This window comes from Dicentrarchus labrax, unplaced genomic scaffold, assembly GCF_905237075.1.
Source record: "Dicentrarchus labrax unplaced genomic scaffold, dlabrax2021, whole genome shotgun sequence".
Lineage (NCBI taxonomy): Eukaryota > Metazoa > Chordata > Actinopteri > Moronidae > Dicentrarchus > Dicentrarchus labrax.
In genome coordinates, this window is record NW_026136716.1 from 15,880,643 (window position 1) to 15,898,174 (window position 17,532).

Here is a 17,532-nt window from a genome sequence, read left to right on the forward strand (position 1 = left end):
ACTCGTTACAGACGTTACTTTCCCGCTTAACATTTATACGTAGACTATTTCTACCTAAACACTCGGAGTTACTCCTTCTTTTAGCGACTTTTCGCTACTTTCAAAAGTTTTTCATACACGCTAGCTTCATTAGCATTAGCAGTTAGCTATGGCTTCTTCCTCTCCCTCTTCCCTCTCCTCTGTCCTGCTCAGTGTGTGAGATGTTTAGTTATTCCTCTGCCTCCTTTAATGATAATGGTTCTTGTATTAAGTGTAGTTTATTTACTGCGCTGGAGGCGAGGCTAGCCAGCCGGTGCGGTCCTACCGAAGGTAGCTTCTGTTAGCCGTCCTTCGGTAGATCCCCCGGTAGATCCCGAGCAGCCGGGAAGACAGGGAGGCTGGGTGACTGAGCGAAGGAAGACTAAAACGCCGAAGCCCACAGTTCACCACCAACCCATTCATGTTTCTAATAAATTGTCCCCACTCAGCGACACACCCGCTGAGGAACCAACTCTGGTTATTGGCAGCTCCATAGTCAGAAACGTGAAGTTAGTGAAGCCAGCGGCCATAGTTAAATGTATCCCTGGGGCCAGAGCGGGCGACATTGAATCAAATTTAAAACTGCTGGCTAAAGATAATCGTAAATATGGTGAGATTGTTATCCACGTCGGCGGTAATGACACCCGTTTAAGCCAATTGGAGGTCACTAAAATTAATGTGGAGTCGGTGTGTAATTATGCTAAAACAATGTCGGACTCCATAGTTTTCTCTGGACCCCTGCCCAATGTCACCAGTGATGAAATGTATTGCCGCATGTCGGACTTCCACCGCTGGCTGTCGAGGTGGTGTCCAGCAAACGATGTGGGCTTCATTGATAACTGGAAGCCTTTTTGGGGAAAACCTGGTCTGATTAGGAGAGACGGCATCCATCCCACTTTGGATGGAGTGGCTCTCTTATCTAGAAATATGGCGAAGTTTATTTGTAAAACCTGACAGTCCAGAGTTGGGATCAGGAAGCAGAGCTGCTGTCTTACACGCTTCTCTGTGCTTTCTTTAGAACAATCACCCACCCAAAACCCCATAGAGACTGTGTCTGTCCCCCGACCACCTAAATTATTTAAAGAAATACAAACAAGAGGAGTTCAACATAAAAATCTAATAAAAATTAAAACTAACTCCTCAGTAGCACAAAATAAAAGAATGAAATGTGGACTGTTAAATATCAGGTCTCTGTCCTCTAAAGCTGTTTTAGTGAATTAATTAATATCAGATTATGATATTGATTTACTTTGTCTTACTGAGACCTGGTTGTCCCACCAGGAGTATGTTAGCCTAAATTAATCCACCCCCCCCAGTCATATTAATTCTCACATTCCTCGAGGCACCGGCCGAGGAGGTGGAGTAGCAGCCATATATGATTCGAGCGTTTTAATGGATCCTAAACCTAAACTAAATTATAATTCATTCGAAAGCCTTGTTCTTAGTCTTTTTCACCCAAACTGGAAAACACTGCAGCCAGTTCTGTTTGTTATAGTGTACCGTGCTCCTGGACCGTACTCTGATTTTATATCTGAATTCTCAAGAGTTTTTATCAAGTTTTGTCCTTAAATCAGATAAAGTAATTATTGTAGGTGATTTTAATATTCATGTGGATGTTTACAATGACAGCCTTAGTAACGCATTTATATCATTAATAGACTCAATTGGCTTCTTTCAGAGTGTAAATAAACCAACTCATTGTTTTAGACACACTCTTGATCTTGTTCTATCATATGGCATTGATATTGAACATTTAATAGTCTTCCCACATAATCCTTTCCTATCTGACCATTATTTAATAACTTTTGAATTCATACTATTAGATCATAAGCCATTAGACAAAACTTCCTACAGCAGATGTCTATCTGACAGTGCCGTAGCTAAATTTAAGGAGGAGATTCCTTCAGTGTTAAATTCAGACATGGCATGGAATTAAACACAATCCTATAACAACTTTAGTCCCTCTGAAATTGATAACCTTGTTGATAGTGCTGCAGGCTCACTACGATCAACATTAGACTCTATCGCTCCTATAAAAAGGAAATTAGTAAAACATAGGAGACTAGCACCGTGGTACAATCACCAAACCCACCAGTTAAAGCAAATAGCTAGGAAATCCGAAAGGAAATGGCGCTCTTCCAAATTATCAGAATATTGCTCAATTTGGCAAGATAATCTTAAAACTTATAGAAAGGCCCTCCGTAATACCAGAGGACCCTATTACTCAGCACTAATAGAAGAAAATAAGAATAACCCTAGGTTCCTCTTCAGCACTGTAGCCAGGCTGACAGAGAGTCACAACTCTATTGAGCCACATATCCCCATAAACTTAAGTAGCAATGACTTCATGAGCTTCTTTTATAATAAAATTATTACTATTAGAGAGAAAATTAATCACCAACTGCCATCAACAGTTATCAGTGGCTCTCCAAGTTCAGGGACTTTTACTAATGTAAACTTAGATATATATTTAGACTGTTTCTCTGCTATCGATCTTCATCAGTTAACTTCAGTAATTTCTTCATTGAAGCCATCAACCGGTTTATTAGACCCGATCCCAGCTAGGCTGCTTAAAGAAGTTGTTCCCTTAATTGGCACTTCTTTACTGGATATGATTAATCTTTCTTTATTATCTGGATATGTACCACAGTCCTTTAAAGTAGCTGTAATTAAACCCCTTCTTAAAAAGCCCACTCTTGACCAAGGGGTTTTAGCCAACTATAGACCAATCTCTAACCTCCCCTTCCTCTCTAAGATTCTGGAGAAAGTAGTCGCCAAAGAGTTGTGTGACTTTCTACATAACAATAGTTTATTTGAGGATTTTCAGTCAGGATTTAGAGTTCATCATAGCACAGAGACAGCTCTGGTTAAAGTCAATAATGACCTTCTGATTGCTTCTGACAATGGACTTGTCTCTGTACTTGTATTATTAGATCTTAGTGCTGCATTTGACACCATTGACCATGATATTCTTTTACAGAGACTTGAGCATCAAATTGGCATTAAAGGAACCGCACTAAGCTGGTTTAAGTCATATTTATCAGATCGTTTGCAGTTTGTAGATGTTAACGATGAATCTTGAATAAATACTACAGTTAGTCATGGAGTTCCACAAGGTTCTGTACTTGGACCAATACTATTTACACTATATATGCTCCCTTTAGGCAACATTATTAAGAATCACTCCATTAAGGGGCGGCTGTGGCTCAGAGGCAGAGCGGGTCGTTCCTTAATCGGAAGGTTGTGGGTTCGATCCCTGGCTCCTGGTGCCACATGTCGAAGCATGCTTGAGCAAGATACTGAACCCCAAATTGCTCCTGATGCCGTGCATCGGTGTGTGAATGTGTATGAATGAGTTTGTTTCTGTTCGACGGACTTTGCCGTCACTGAGTGAATGTGTGTGGCACGTAGTGTAAAAGCGCTTTGAGTGGTCGGAAGACTAGAAAGCCGTTATACAAGTACAGGTCCATTTAGCATTAACTTTCACTGTTATGCAGATGATACGCATTTATATCTATCGATTAAGCCCGATGAAATTAATCAATTATCTAAATTACAAGCATGTTTTAAGGACATAAAATCCTGGATGAGCTGCAATTTTCTGATGTTAAACTCAGAAAAAAACGAAATTCTTGTTCTTGGCCCCCAAAACCTTAGAGACTCACTGTCTAAAGATATAGTTACTCTAGATGGCATTACCTTGGCCTCTAGCACCACTGTCTGGAATCTTGGAGTTATCTTTGATCAGGATTTGTCATTTAACTCCCACATAAAGCAAACCTCCAGGACTGCCTTCTTTCATTTACGTAATATTACAAAAATTAGACACATCCTATCACAGACAGATGCAGAAAAACTAATCCATGCATTTGTTACTTCAAGGCTGGATTTCTGCAACTCTTTGTTATCAGGTTGCCCCAATAAGTCCATTAAAATGCTCCAATTAATTCAGAACGCTGCAGCACGAGTACTGACAGGAACTAGAAAAAGAGATCACATCTCTCCTGTACTAGCTTCTCTGCACTGGCTCCCTGTAAAATGTAGAATAGAATTTAAAATCCTCCTCCTCACCTATAAAGCTCTTCATATCTTAAAGAGCTCATAGTACCCTATTGCCCCTCTAGAACACTACGTTCTCTGAATGCTGGGCTACTTGTGGTTCCTATAGTCTCTAAAAGTAGAACAGGAGCCAGAGCCTTTAGGTACCAATCTCCTCTCCTGTGGAATCAGCTTCCAGTTGTTGGTTAGGGAGGCAGACACCCTCACCACATTCAAGATCAGGTGAGTCCTGAACCATCCCTTCGTTATGCTGCTATAGGTCTAGACTATTGGGGGATTTCCCATGGTGCACTGAGCTCCTCTTTTCCTCTCTCTTCCTGCACTCATTCATGTCCCATTAATGCATGTTACTAACTTAACTTCTTCCCCGGAGTTCTTGTGCTTTCTCGTCTCGCAGGTTCTTATAGATCCTGGTGGAGCCTCCTGCCATGGTCCTGCTAGATTGCCATTGCCAATACTGTTGTTGCTGTACACCTGTGTGTGTCTCTCTCTCTCTCTCTCTCTCTCTCTCTCTCTCTCTCTCTCACCCCAACTGGTCGAGACAGAAGACCACCCACCCAGAGCCGAAGGATCTGTCCTAGGTTTCTGCCTTTTAACAGGCAGTTTTTCCTTGCCCTTGTCGCCAAGTGCTTGCTCATGGTGGTACTGTTGGGTCTCTGTAAATAATGTTATAAAGAGTTCGGTCTAGACCTGCTATATTTGAAAAGTGTCATGAGATAACTTTTGTTATGAATTGGCGCTATACAAATAAAATTGAATTGAAAATTGAAATGCTTCTGCACAAAAGGGAATAATGCACAGGTTTTGTTTAGAGACATTTCACATGCTGTGTAAAAGCCTTCTGCTACAACCCTCTCTCACAGCAATAATGCAATAGAGGGAAGGAGCAACTACTGCAGGAGGCCGATTATCACATTGAGACTACAGAGACTCGCAACACAGGTATAAACACTTTTGCCTTCAGATTATATTGGGCAACAAATCGTAAAAACTATATAAGGTATATATGTTATTGTACAAGGATAGGTATTTTTGTCTGTACACATAACATTATGCACCAGTTAATCCCTGTTAAACAATAACCTGTAAGAGGAACAAAACTTTTAGGCTGTTCAATGTGATGTGTAAAGGAGTGTTTTATTTTCAAATGCACATCTTTTGAAAACCAGACAAAGAGCAAGTGGCATGTGGCACAAATTTGAAACGTGAACTGCGAATTGCAGCAAGAGATAATTTCGTCTCCTGTTTATTTTGACATTATTTACTAAGCAAAACAAACTCCATACTTGTTACCCATGGAAGGTCATGCAGGAGTCTTGTACTCAACAAATTTATCTGCAAACAATCACTTTTGAAAGGTGACATTACCACTTTTTGCAATGAGTGTGTAAGCGTGCTTGCAAATTGCATTAGAAACACTTGCAGCTCTCTTTTTATGCTCTTTTTTTGGCAAGGTGTTCTACACAGCGATGAAGAGTCACGGCATCTGCTTTTGTTTAAGTTTCCACCTTTGGTTAGTTTAAATAAACCACGATTCATTCTCATATTCCTCTATTTGAAATTACTCACTCTCACACACAAACTCAACATGCCAATAGACTTCTGAGATAGGTTCATATGCTTGGCAATCTTGCAATGTTTGCTCTAAACAAACCCAGCAGAAACAGTAGTTTGGTGGCCAGACACAGATGTAGAAGCAGTAGGTAACCACTTCTAAATCTCAAAATCTGATACAGAGATGCGTTTTTTAATTCATTTTTTTGCTGTGATACCCAGAGCTCTTTCACCAGAGAAGAGCTTATAAACATCAGGGGAACAACTCCAGTGGATTTATTTCCCACTTCACTTTACTCCTATCATCTGTGGAATTATTGCGTTCACCTTTGCTCATTCAGTAAAACACCATAGGTGGTTCGTGCTTCTCCACCAGCACAGACATGGCACACCATCCCAAGCAATGTTTCTTTTCATCGTATGTTCACTGAGCAACAAACTGAACATCAGCTATTGGTGGGGGGAAAAACAGACTTTTCTTCATCTTCTGTTTTCTGCTTCACAGAATCCTGGCTGATCTTGTCCCAGAACAAACAGGAGCATAATGCTTTCAAGACAGTGGAGATAATTTTGGACTTCAGAAAGAATACAGCCCCATCCACCCCCATCACCCTGTGTGACTCCCCAGTCAGCACTGTGGAGTCCTGGGTACCATCATCACTCAGAACCTCAAGTGGGAGCTGAACATCAGTTCCCTTACCCATACCCTCTACAAAAAAGCACAACAGAGGATGTAGTTCCTGCAGCAGCTGAAGAAGTTCAACTTAACAAAGATGATGATGGTGCACTTACACTACACTGCCATCAAGTCCATCCTCGCCTCCTCCATCACCAAGGACAAGGGCAGACTGCAGCGTGTCATTCTCTCCATTGAGAAGGTGATCGGCTGCAATTTGCCATACCTTGAGGACCTGTACACCGTCAAGACTCTGAAGTGTGCAGGTAAGATTGTGGCTGACTCTTTGAGACACTTCCCTCTGGCAGGGGGCTGCGGTCCATCAGGACCAAAACCTCACACCACAAGAACAGTTTTTTTCCCATATGCAGCTGGCATACTAAACAAAATTGCAAACCAGAAGAAACAAAACCAATTACAAAACCTATTATTTGTTTTGTGTCCCTTGATTAATGTTTTTTTTTGATTGACTCTGACAACAAATGCTAATAAAGAAGCAACTACCTATCACTGTCTGAGTAAAAAGTAAAGTAATATGATAAATCTTTCAATGAATAATACATAATTAACTATTTAATTAAGTTTTGTTACACTGTTGTGGAAAAGGTTTCTAATGTGAATGGTAAATGGACTGTACTTATGTAACGTCTTTCTAGTCATTCGACCACTCAATGCGCTGTACACTACATGCCACACTCACCCATTTGCACACATTCACACTGATGGCAGTGGCTGCCATGCAAGCTGCTCATCAGAATGGAAACTAAGCATTCATACACACTTATATACCGATGCACAGCATCTGGAGCAATTTGGGGTTCAGTATCTTGCTTCGACATGCAGCCAGAAAAGCCAGGGATCGATTGAACCGCCAGCCTTCCCATTGAGTGGACGACCCGCTCTACCTCTGAACCTACTATAGACAATAATGTATCTTTGGTAGTCAATTAATTACCACTGTTAGTTGAAGTCATAACAAACCCTCTGCTACAATTTGTAAAATCAAGATTAATGCAGTGGATTGAGGAAGTGTAGGTTTTTTTTTTTTACCAGGCACAATATGGTACAAGCCCTTCCTGTCAGAATAGTAGTGAAGAAGCATCTTCCCATCATCTGTCATCTCCACTCGGAAAGACGGTGCATTCATTTCCTAAAAAACAGGTCAGATGTTTTAAGATAATAAAAAACACAACAAATTGAAGAAATTCAAGAAACTCTTGTCACAACATAATACATATATTAAAGCTGTAAAAGTGGACTGCATACATGGATGAATTTGTGCCTGGGTACAAATGCATCTTTTGTGTCGCTTTTAGCCATATATTGCAGATTAATTAAAACTGTAAAATGTTGGTTGAAAATAGATCCTGAACTTTAGGACACTGTTTATGCTGAAGATGAAAAATATATGTCTGAGTTCTTTGTTTTCTAAAGCAGATCCACGCTGATCCTCATCTCTGCAGATATAAGACTTTAGGATACTACACATAATAATAAGAAACCATCCAAGGATACCTGTTCTCCAGTTTTCTTAAATCTGAGCTACTCTGCTATCTCAGCACTAATCCATGACTGCAGGTTGACTCTGATTGAATTGCAGGTAAATGTAATCAATTAAGTTTTGTAAAATTACAGATATTTCATCTTTGAAAATGCATAACTTTAACTATATAAAATGATAATCTGCAAATTCACAGCAAAGGTAGCTGTTATTTATATTACGATTTGATTAATATGGTGGAGTAAATGTGCAATACCAAGTATAGTTGAAATATAAAGTAGTTCATGTTCAGAAATATGTAAATATACAGTATAAACAGTAAATGCACTGAGGTGTGTCTAGATCAATACCAATATTTTTCTTTTTGTAATTTATAACATATACAGCAAAAAAAAGAAGGAAAAAAATTGAGAGACCACTCAAAATATTTTTTTCTTTCTTTTTTTATCTACATGTATGGCAGCCATTCCATTCCAGTGTTTGTTGAATTCCAACACAAGCACACCTCATTCTACTAAATGAAGTACTGATTAAGGTGATCACCTGAACCAAATCTTATTTAACGAGGAAAAGTATAAATACCACTGCTGTGGTCATCACTATTCTCTTGCAATAGGAACAGCTGGATGGCAAAATGCTAGTGCTAGAAGTACCTCAAAAGTTAAAAAAAAGTAAAAACTATTGATCATGCCAAAAGAGTTGAAAAGAAAAGTTTTGAGTGAGGAAAAGAAAGGTTCAATTCTGGCTGTACTGGCAGATGGATACAGTGAGCGTCAGGTTGCTTCCATCCTTAAAATTTAAAAGATGGCGGTTCATAAGAACAAGCTCAAGCAGAAGACATTGGGGACAACAAAGCTGCAGATGGGCAGAGGGTGAAAACGACTTTCCACTGACCGGGATGACCGCCAATTCATTCATGTCACTTTTCACAAACTGTACCATATGGCCATGACAAAAGGAGGGAGATGCACACAACAAATCAAATTAACAAATTATTTATTAAGGAAAATAATTAAACTAACTAACAGTAATATGTGAAATCAGTGTAAGTGAGTGCATGAGTAGAAAAGTGTATGAGTGCTGTGTTGTATTAAGATGCAGCAACACAATCAAACCATCAAACCCAAAAACCAAATAGTTGTCTCAGGGAGGAGAGAGAGACAGTACTGAGCTCCCAGAGGGTTTTTAAAGGAGGAGGTGTGGCCAATTTACTGACGACCCTCTGTCACACCCACTTAAAGTACCTGCACAGAAAACAGCCAGACAAGCAAATGGCAGCTCGGGTGAAGTGCACGGCAAGAACAGTTCGAAACAGGCTGTTAAGGGCAGGGCTGAAGTCGTGCAAAGCTAGAAAGAAGCCCTTCATCAATGAGAAGCAAAGAAGAGCCAGGAAGAAAACTTCCCTTCTTCTGCTCTGACAATGTTTCCCAACTCTGAGGATTGTTTTTTCCAGCATTTTGTTTTAATTCCAGCTCCATGCCGCCCAGGTCAATCAAGGTGTGGATGAAGGACCATCACATCAAGACCCTGTCAGGGCCAGCCCAATCTACAGACCTGAACCCCATTGAAAACCTCTGGAATGTGATCAAGAGGAACATAGATGATCACATGCCATCAAACAAAGTGAGGTGCTTGAATTTTTGCACCAGGAGTGGCATAAAGTCACCCAACAGCAATGTGAAAGACTGGTGGAGAGCATACCAAGACGGTTATTCCTAAGTTAAAACATTAGTACTGTTTTGTTTAAAAATGATTATGAACTTGTTTTCTGTTTATATTCAAGGTCTGAAAACACTGCATCTTTCACACCAGTTGTCATTTTCTGCAAATAAATGCTCTAAATGACAATATTTTTATTTGGAATTTAGGAGAAATGTTGTCAGTAGTTTATAGAATAAAACAAAAAATTTCATTTTACTCAAACAAAATTACAGGAATGTCAAGTCAATCTTTTTACAATACTCATATGGAGGACCTTTTATTGTCAAAGTGAAAACATATCTCTACAAGGTGATCTAAAAGAATAATATTATATATAAAGTATTTGTTTGCATAATGATTCCCAGCTCTAAGTCAATATAGAGTAGCTTTGGGGTGGAGTGATGGCTCCCATCAAGCAGAAAGCCTTGAATGCAGTTGCCACACACACCACTGCTTTATGGGGCGGCTGTGGTGCAGAGGCAGAGCGGGTCGTCCCCTAATCGTAAGGTTGTTGGTTCGATCCTCGGCTCCTCCTGCCACATGTCGAAGTATCCTTGAGCAAGGTACTGAACCCTGAATTGCTCCTGATGCTGTGCATCAGTGTGCGAATGTGTATGAATGAGTTAGTTTCTGTTTTTCTTTGCCGTGAATGTGTGTAAACAGCAATGGCAAAGCCCATCAAACAGAAATTCATGCATTCATAAAAATTCACACACTGATGCACGGCATAGGGAGCAATTCGGGGTTGAGTATCTTGCTCAAGGATACTTTGACATGTGGCAGGAGGAGCCAGGGATAGAACCAACAACCTTCCGATTAGGGCGACCCGCTCTGCCTCTGCGCCCTTTACACATCCAGCAGACAGATTTGGAGTGGTGTTTGTGTCCAACTGATGAATGTGTGGCCAATATACACTCTGCCAAGCTTGTCTCTTACCATGTCTGTCTGCTGTTTGGTGTGGAGCCCCTAGTGTACAGTGGGACTTTAGAGTTTTTTCTCTGATAACAGCTGCCTGTTACAGTTGAAAACGACACTAAGAGACACTGAGCGTGAACCAAAATAGTAAAGTTGGGGGCTAAACAGCTAAACAACCTCAACAATTTTCTCTTTGTGCTGTTAACTATCACTTTTTCAACACTGACATAATCATCACAGTCACTAAGTAGTAAATTAGAAGGCTAAAACTAGGGGCTCTATATTTTAAATGGAGCACAGCACAGACTTGTACTGCTGAAATTACATTTTCCTAAGACTAAGACTGAGCACTCACAGTAAGAATATGGGTTAGTTTCAAATGTGACAAACTATTTGCCAAAGCCTGGTTGTTTTCTTTTAGGTTTGGTAAAATTTGCCATCAGGATGCAAACCAAAATAATAACACACGAGCATACCTGATAGGACAGAGCCAGGTAACTATGGAGAGCATCTAGATTTCCAATGAATTCAATGAGATTTCCTCCCAGTGTCCTCAGCATGGTGTCATAGCCTGCTTGCTTACAAAACAGAAAGAAATGTTCTCCAAAAAGCTTAAGAAGAACATCAGCAGGAACATCTGAAACATATAAAAAACATACAGAGCAACACTGTCACAGAACATTATAGATATTACATTCTCCGAGTGCACACCTGTGTATCTTATTACAGCATTGGCAGCAAGCACATATTCAATTACAGCCTATTCCCAAAAGTATGTACAGTTTAGATAATCAGACCCTTGGGAAGAGCTTAGTACAATGTTGACATGCTCTGACTAAACAAATCTTGTTTTGTTTTACACAGCTGTGTCCAGGGGCCTAGTGTTGCATGTACTAGTCAAATACAATCTATACATGTATGACTAAATAATTTACTTGTTCAGATACACTTGCGTACACAAGTTTTTTTAAACTGTTCACCCTATACAAATGTTTATAGCTTACTATACTCTGATGATACAATGTTTTTTCAGTACTGACATAAAAAAGGAAAATAAATTAAATGTATGTAAATAAATATACATGCTACGCAGGATAAATTAAAACTGAATCTAGAACTGCAGTCACATGGTGATCATTTCTACACTGTTATGGAATGTAAGTAATTATTTTAATGTAAAACAACATAAGTAAAAACTTTTTTGCATGTATTTTGAATTGTATTCAGTTTTAAGGGCAGATATTGTGCATGTGGTGATATAAAAAACATCTACTGGGTGTAACCTGTTGGATTTCATCAGGGACATTGTTAACACTTGAGTTATCACATGCATGCACAGACATGGTGCAAAATATAATTTACAACAACAACAAACAGCAAACATACACTGATCAGCCATAACATTATGACCACCTGGGCACCCTTGTAGTCATAATGTTATGCAGCCTCATACGCAACAACCACACGGGAGAGCCTTCGCTCCCCATGTTGGTCCATGTATGTTCAGCAGTGCAGCCTGCAAAAGGGCTGGGTGAAGGTGAATATAGATCACAGGTGGCGATTATTAAATACTATATTAAAAAAAAGACATTGATTTAGTGAAACCACTTGTATGATTATAACCTCGGACCATTGGACTGATGCTCATTTCGTAATAATTTGAATATATCTCACCTCATACATGGTCACATAGTTCAGTAATTAATGTTACACGACAGCGTTTGCACTGCAATGTGTTTAAAGGATTAAACATACAATATTGGTCTGCATTCGCCAGGGTATTAATTATCTCTTGATTACTTAGGACTGCTTCTTTTAGATTCCATGCAGACTCACTCATAGTCCAACACTTCTTGCAGTAACATCCTTATGGAATAAAATTAGGCCGAAAACACAAGATGGTCCAGTGCCTTGATCACATGAGATTTCATTCTGTATATATAAACTTTTATTCCATATATTCAAACTATCATTCCATATATTTAACCTTCATATTACATATATAATGATTTCCTAAAGGGCCTAAAGGGTATTCCAATATACATATATAGTTTTTACCTTGCATTCAATGGTCCTTGTGATGGCCTTAGAGTTGGCCTTATTCTGTTCCTCTTTCTTGGCTATTTTTTATTTTTTTCGTTTAATTAAATTATGTTAACTATTCTCAAACTGTGTGGTCTGCTCTTTCGTCACACACTTTTGGGCCAGGTTGTAACAAAAGGGGGGCTTTGTTTCCTTTGTTAAGTTTTCTAATGTTCATTAGAAACTTATTTGTAATTTGCTGGTAGGTTGGTATGTTTTGTCACCTCTATTCTCCCACTTATCTGCTTAGATTAAGGTTTGGGGCTACCTGTAGAAGAGGATAGAGAATAAATTTGTTCTTGTTCTTTTGTTTGTTGTTTTAGTTTTTTATGACCCAAGGAGGGAGGTAGTTAGGTAGTAGGTAGGTGCTAACAACCAGTTTTGGGAGGCTTCATAGTCCAGAGTTTTGGTTACTGGTTGAGATTGAGCAGAGTTTGTCTGTGTATAGAGGTTTGGTTAAAGTCCCTGTATAGTTTGTTGCTTTGTTTTGGTCAGTAGTGCAGGTTGTTAGGGCTAGAGATTTATTGCTGTTTTGTGTAGGACTGGAGACAGTTCTTGGAAATTTTGGGCCACGGTGACAGAGTTGATTGTTTGGGGTGCACATGTGGAAATTGGAGCTTTCTCTGGTAGGATGAACATTTCTCCTTTGGGAGTCGTTCATAAAATCATTAAGTGTTCCAGTGAAAACAGTTAAAGCAGTTGCTTGAGGGGGTCACTGTTTGTGCAGTTGCCTTCTTTGCTCTGGTGATTTCTAGTGCATAAATACTCAGTGTAACAAACTGAATGAAGACCAGGGTTGAAATTAGTAAGTTTATGGATAGGCAGTTAGCGGGAAAGCTCTAATTGTATGGCATCACAGTGATCAAAACTGTACTGTTATGGCTACTTTTGCTAATTCTGTACAGTCTACGTCTGAGGAGCTTTTAAATAGTTGTACCAAAGAGCAACGTTTGAAGCAAGTTGAGCATTATGACATCGACAATGGAGAGAAACGGTCATTGAGGGTGTGTTGTTTTAATGGAAAATGGTGTTCTGCCGGTTACTTTGCAGAGTTGAAGTGTCTGTGGTTTCTTCTCCAGGTTTAACTTTTTAAGCAGCAAAAGGTTGTTGCTGTTGCAAATGGAAAGGGATAAATGGGCATAAAAAAAGGAATGACTATGGCAGTCTTTGGAAAAAAGAAAACTGGAGTTACAGCACTTCAGGTTAAATCTAATCAGGGAAAGTAAGATGTCAGGTAATGATGCTACTGAGGGTTCATATGAGTCTGGTTCATCTGTATCTCAACGTTTGAAAATGTTTGATGTGGTGGGTAACTTGCGTTTAGTGCCGAAATTTTATTTGCTTTTTTTCTCTCTTTTTTAACCTGTCGCCAATGCTAGAGGTTGGCCAGATGCTGAACGGTTAGTAATGTTGCAATCTTATTCAGTGCTCAGTGCAGCTGACAGCCAAGTATATTCTACTGTTAAAGAGGCAATTTTAAAAGTTTATGAATTAGTACCAGACAGACCAACATTTCAGGTCTTGGAGGAAGTCTGATAAGCAGTCACATGTCGAGTTTGCAATGTTGTTCAGCATCAGAGGTCACAACTTTTAAAGATCTGTGTGATCTTATGGTGGTAGAGCAGTTTAACGATTGTATTCCACCTGAGGTTGCCACTCATATTGCTGAGCGTGGTGTAGAAACTGACTTTGAAGCTGCTATTCTGGCATATAAATATGTGTTGACACATAAAGGAACATTTGGAACAAATGGTGTGTCAGGTAATGCTAATATTAAGCTAATGGTCATTTTGCAAAATTGTCTTGGTCTGAGTCTTCAAAGACAAATCATGGTCCACGTTCAGGTGGTTTTGGTAAAGTTTGCAATTACTGCCACGAGAGGGGACACTGGAAAGCAGAGTGCACTGTGCTGAAAAGCAGCGTAAATCGAACAGGTGGTAATCATGTTAAACCAGTCGCTCTCAGTGTTCCAGTTAAGAAAGTTCCAGTTGTCACAGAGGTGTTTGGTGCAGTTGAAGCAGAAACCGAGAAATATACGCGTTTTGAAGTTTTCATGTCAGATGGGCTTGTGTCTCTCAGTGTTAGCGATGTTAACGTGCCTGTAAAAATTCTACGAGACACAGGAGCAAAGAATTAATTTATACTTGCTTCTGTGCTTCCATTTTCTCAAGACACAGATACTGGTGAATGTGTGGTGGTATGCTCCTGTGCGCAAATCCAGTCTGTCCTGTGTTCTTGTGAATGGTGATGTCCATGTTGCAGTTCAGCCCACCTTGCCTATAGATGGGATAGATGGGATTTTGGGGAACGATCTGGCTAGCAATCGGGTTACACATTTTGTTAAAGGAATCAGATGACTGTAAATAAGAGTTCCCTGATGTCTTTAGTGCTTGTGCTGTGACAAGGGCAATGACTAGAGCTAAATCAGATTCTTTAGTTCAGGAGGAAGAGTGTGATTTAAAAAATGACTTGCATCCACCTAATTCATTCTCTGTCTCAACAGGAGCTTATCATTGACATGCAAGCTGCTGCTGCTTTGAGTGAGCTGTTTGAGCAGGTGCAGACTAGTGATGAAGTACAGCCGTTGGGTATTTCCTGCAGAAAGAGGTTTTGGTTCGTATGTGGGTGCATCAGGGTTTTGATTGTGTGGGTGATTCTGTTGTTTAAATAGTAGTACCAACTAAGTATTGAAATCAAGTGTTGACATGTTCTCATGACCAGACAGGCATTCGGGGGTTAGGAAAACATATGGTCATGTGTTGCATTAGTTCTTTTCGCCTCGTCTTAAGCGTGATGCTGCTTACATTAAGACTTCCCATAAACCAAATCAGTCGATCAAGCCTGCCCCACTTTGTCCAGTCCCTGCTGTGAACAACCCATTTGAACATCTTATCATCAATTATGTTGGTTCTTTGCCTAAGTCAAAATCTGGGTCTGAGTATCTGTTGAAAGTCATATGCCAGGTTACGCGTTAGCCTGCAGCCTATCCATTGCACACTATCACAGCTAAGTATCTAGTTAAAGCCTTGTCTCAGTTTATTATATATAACACCAAATATCATTCCAAATGACCAAGGGTCAAACTTTTTGTCACATTTGTTCTTACAAGTTCTTAAGCAACTGAACATCAAGCATACCAACATCTGCTTATCATGCACAAAGCATGTCTTTGTTTTGAGCATATTGCACAGAAATGCACAGGGACTAGGAGGAAGGTTTGCCTTGGTTGCTTTTAGCAGCAAGGGAGGTGTGCCAATAGAGTGCTGAATATGTTGAAACCGTATTATGCCTGTGCTTCCTCTCCAGTTAAGCCAGCTTCCGCTTCCAAAGAAGGGTGTCTGGTTTTGACTGCTTGTACAGTGGTGCAAACAGCATTTAGTGGAACTGAGTCGCTTCAAAAAGCTTGAGGTTTTGCTGGCTCATTTGCCTGTTCAACTGATTAAAAGCTATCCGTCCTTATTTGGAGATACTCCTTCAAGAACAAATTTGATTGAACATGATGTTGATGATGCTAAACCAATTCGTCAAAGATTTTAGTCTCTGAGGAGAAGAGAAAAATTATTGACAGTGAAGTTAAGTACATGCTTGATAATCACATTGCAGTGCCTTCCTCTTCTAGTTGGGCTTCGCCATGTTTGCTTGTTGAGAAATCTGATAAGTCCCCAAGATGCTGTACAGATTTCCGAAAAATAAATGGTAAATGGTTGTTGAGTGACTTGATGATTGTGCTGTGTATTTAGATGATGATACCTGGGAGGATCATCCAAGTTGCATTCATGCTTTGTTTGCAGATGGAAATTTAACCGTAAACTTAGCTTTAAAGCATTTCCATGTCTATCTTGACTATGGAATGCCAATTGTTGTACTTACTGACCATAATCCACTAACCTTTTTGAACTCTCTGCAGAACCCAAATCATAGGCTCATGCGGTGGGCTTTGTTTTGCAGCCTTATATCTTGCCATATTAAGGGCAAAGGTAATATTATGCCGGATGCTTTGTCGCATGCACCTTTGTAAGTCTTAACATGTCTTTTACACTGTCCCCTGCAGCCTCTGTTTCCCTTCCTGTTTGCTCCTAGGCGCCAAGGTTGCTAAGGTTGGAGATGAGTCTGGAGAGGGGAGGAGTATCAACTTGTGTAAAAGGTTACATAGATAATTGCACTTTGTTAGGTCCAGGGTAGGAACTCTGTCTTATAGTTTTTACCCTGCTCCAACTGTCCTTGTGATGGCCTTTGTGTTTTATATTCATACATATACACCTCACCTTTCACTCACACAGACATACAGATTTGCTGACAGACATATTAATTGATTATTTGCATTTGCTTAATTAAATTGAGTTAATTATTCTCAGACTGTAATGGTAAATGGTAAATGGACCTGTACTTGTATAGCGCCTTTCTAGTCTTCTGACCACTCAAAGCTCTTTTACACACATTCACTCAGTGATGGCAAAGCCCATCGAACAGAAACTAACGCATTCATACACATTCACACACCGATGCACAGCATCAGGAGCAATTTGGGGTTCAGTATCATGCTCAGGGATACTTCGACACGTGGCGGGAGGAGCCTGGGATCGAACCAACAACCTTCTGATTAGTGGTAAATGGTTAATGGACCTGTACTTGTATAGCGCCTTTCTAGTCTTCCGACCACTCAAAGCGCTTTTACCCTATGTGCCACATTCACCCTTTCACCAGCGATGGCAAAGTCCATCAAACAGAAACTAACTCATTCATACACGTTCACACACCGATGCTGGGCATCGGGAGCAATTTGGGGTTCAGTATCTTGCTCAAGGATACTTCGACATGTGGCAGGAGGAGCTGGGGATCAAACCAACAACCTTCCGATCAGAAATGCCTCTGAGCCACAGTGGACAACCTGCTGAGCCACAGCCACGCCCCTACCGCTGTGTGGTCTGCTCTTTTGTCACACACTTTTGAGCCAGGTTGTGACATCCTGAATAAGACAGTCATCGGTCATTAAATCTCGTTGAGTCTTACCAACCCCACTCAGACT

General features: G+C 40.1%; 1 protein-coding gene across 1 annotated transcript in view; it reads right to left on the bottom strand.

Annotated features, from left to right (window-relative positions):
• LOC127378833 (guanylate cyclase soluble subunit beta-2-like) overlaps positions 1-17,532 on the bottom strand; it is a 39,847-nt gene that overhangs the window by 20,888 nt on the left and 1,427 nt on the right. The window contains exons 4-5 of the mRNA XM_051428112.1: positions 10,901-11,061; positions 7,358-7,457 (exon numbers count right to left, since the gene is read on the bottom strand). Of these exons, the coding sequence (XP_051284072.1) occupies positions 7,358-7,457; positions 10,901-11,061 (261 nt within the window). The remainder of the gene's footprint in view (positions 1-7,357; positions 7,458-10,900; positions 11,062-17,532) is intronic.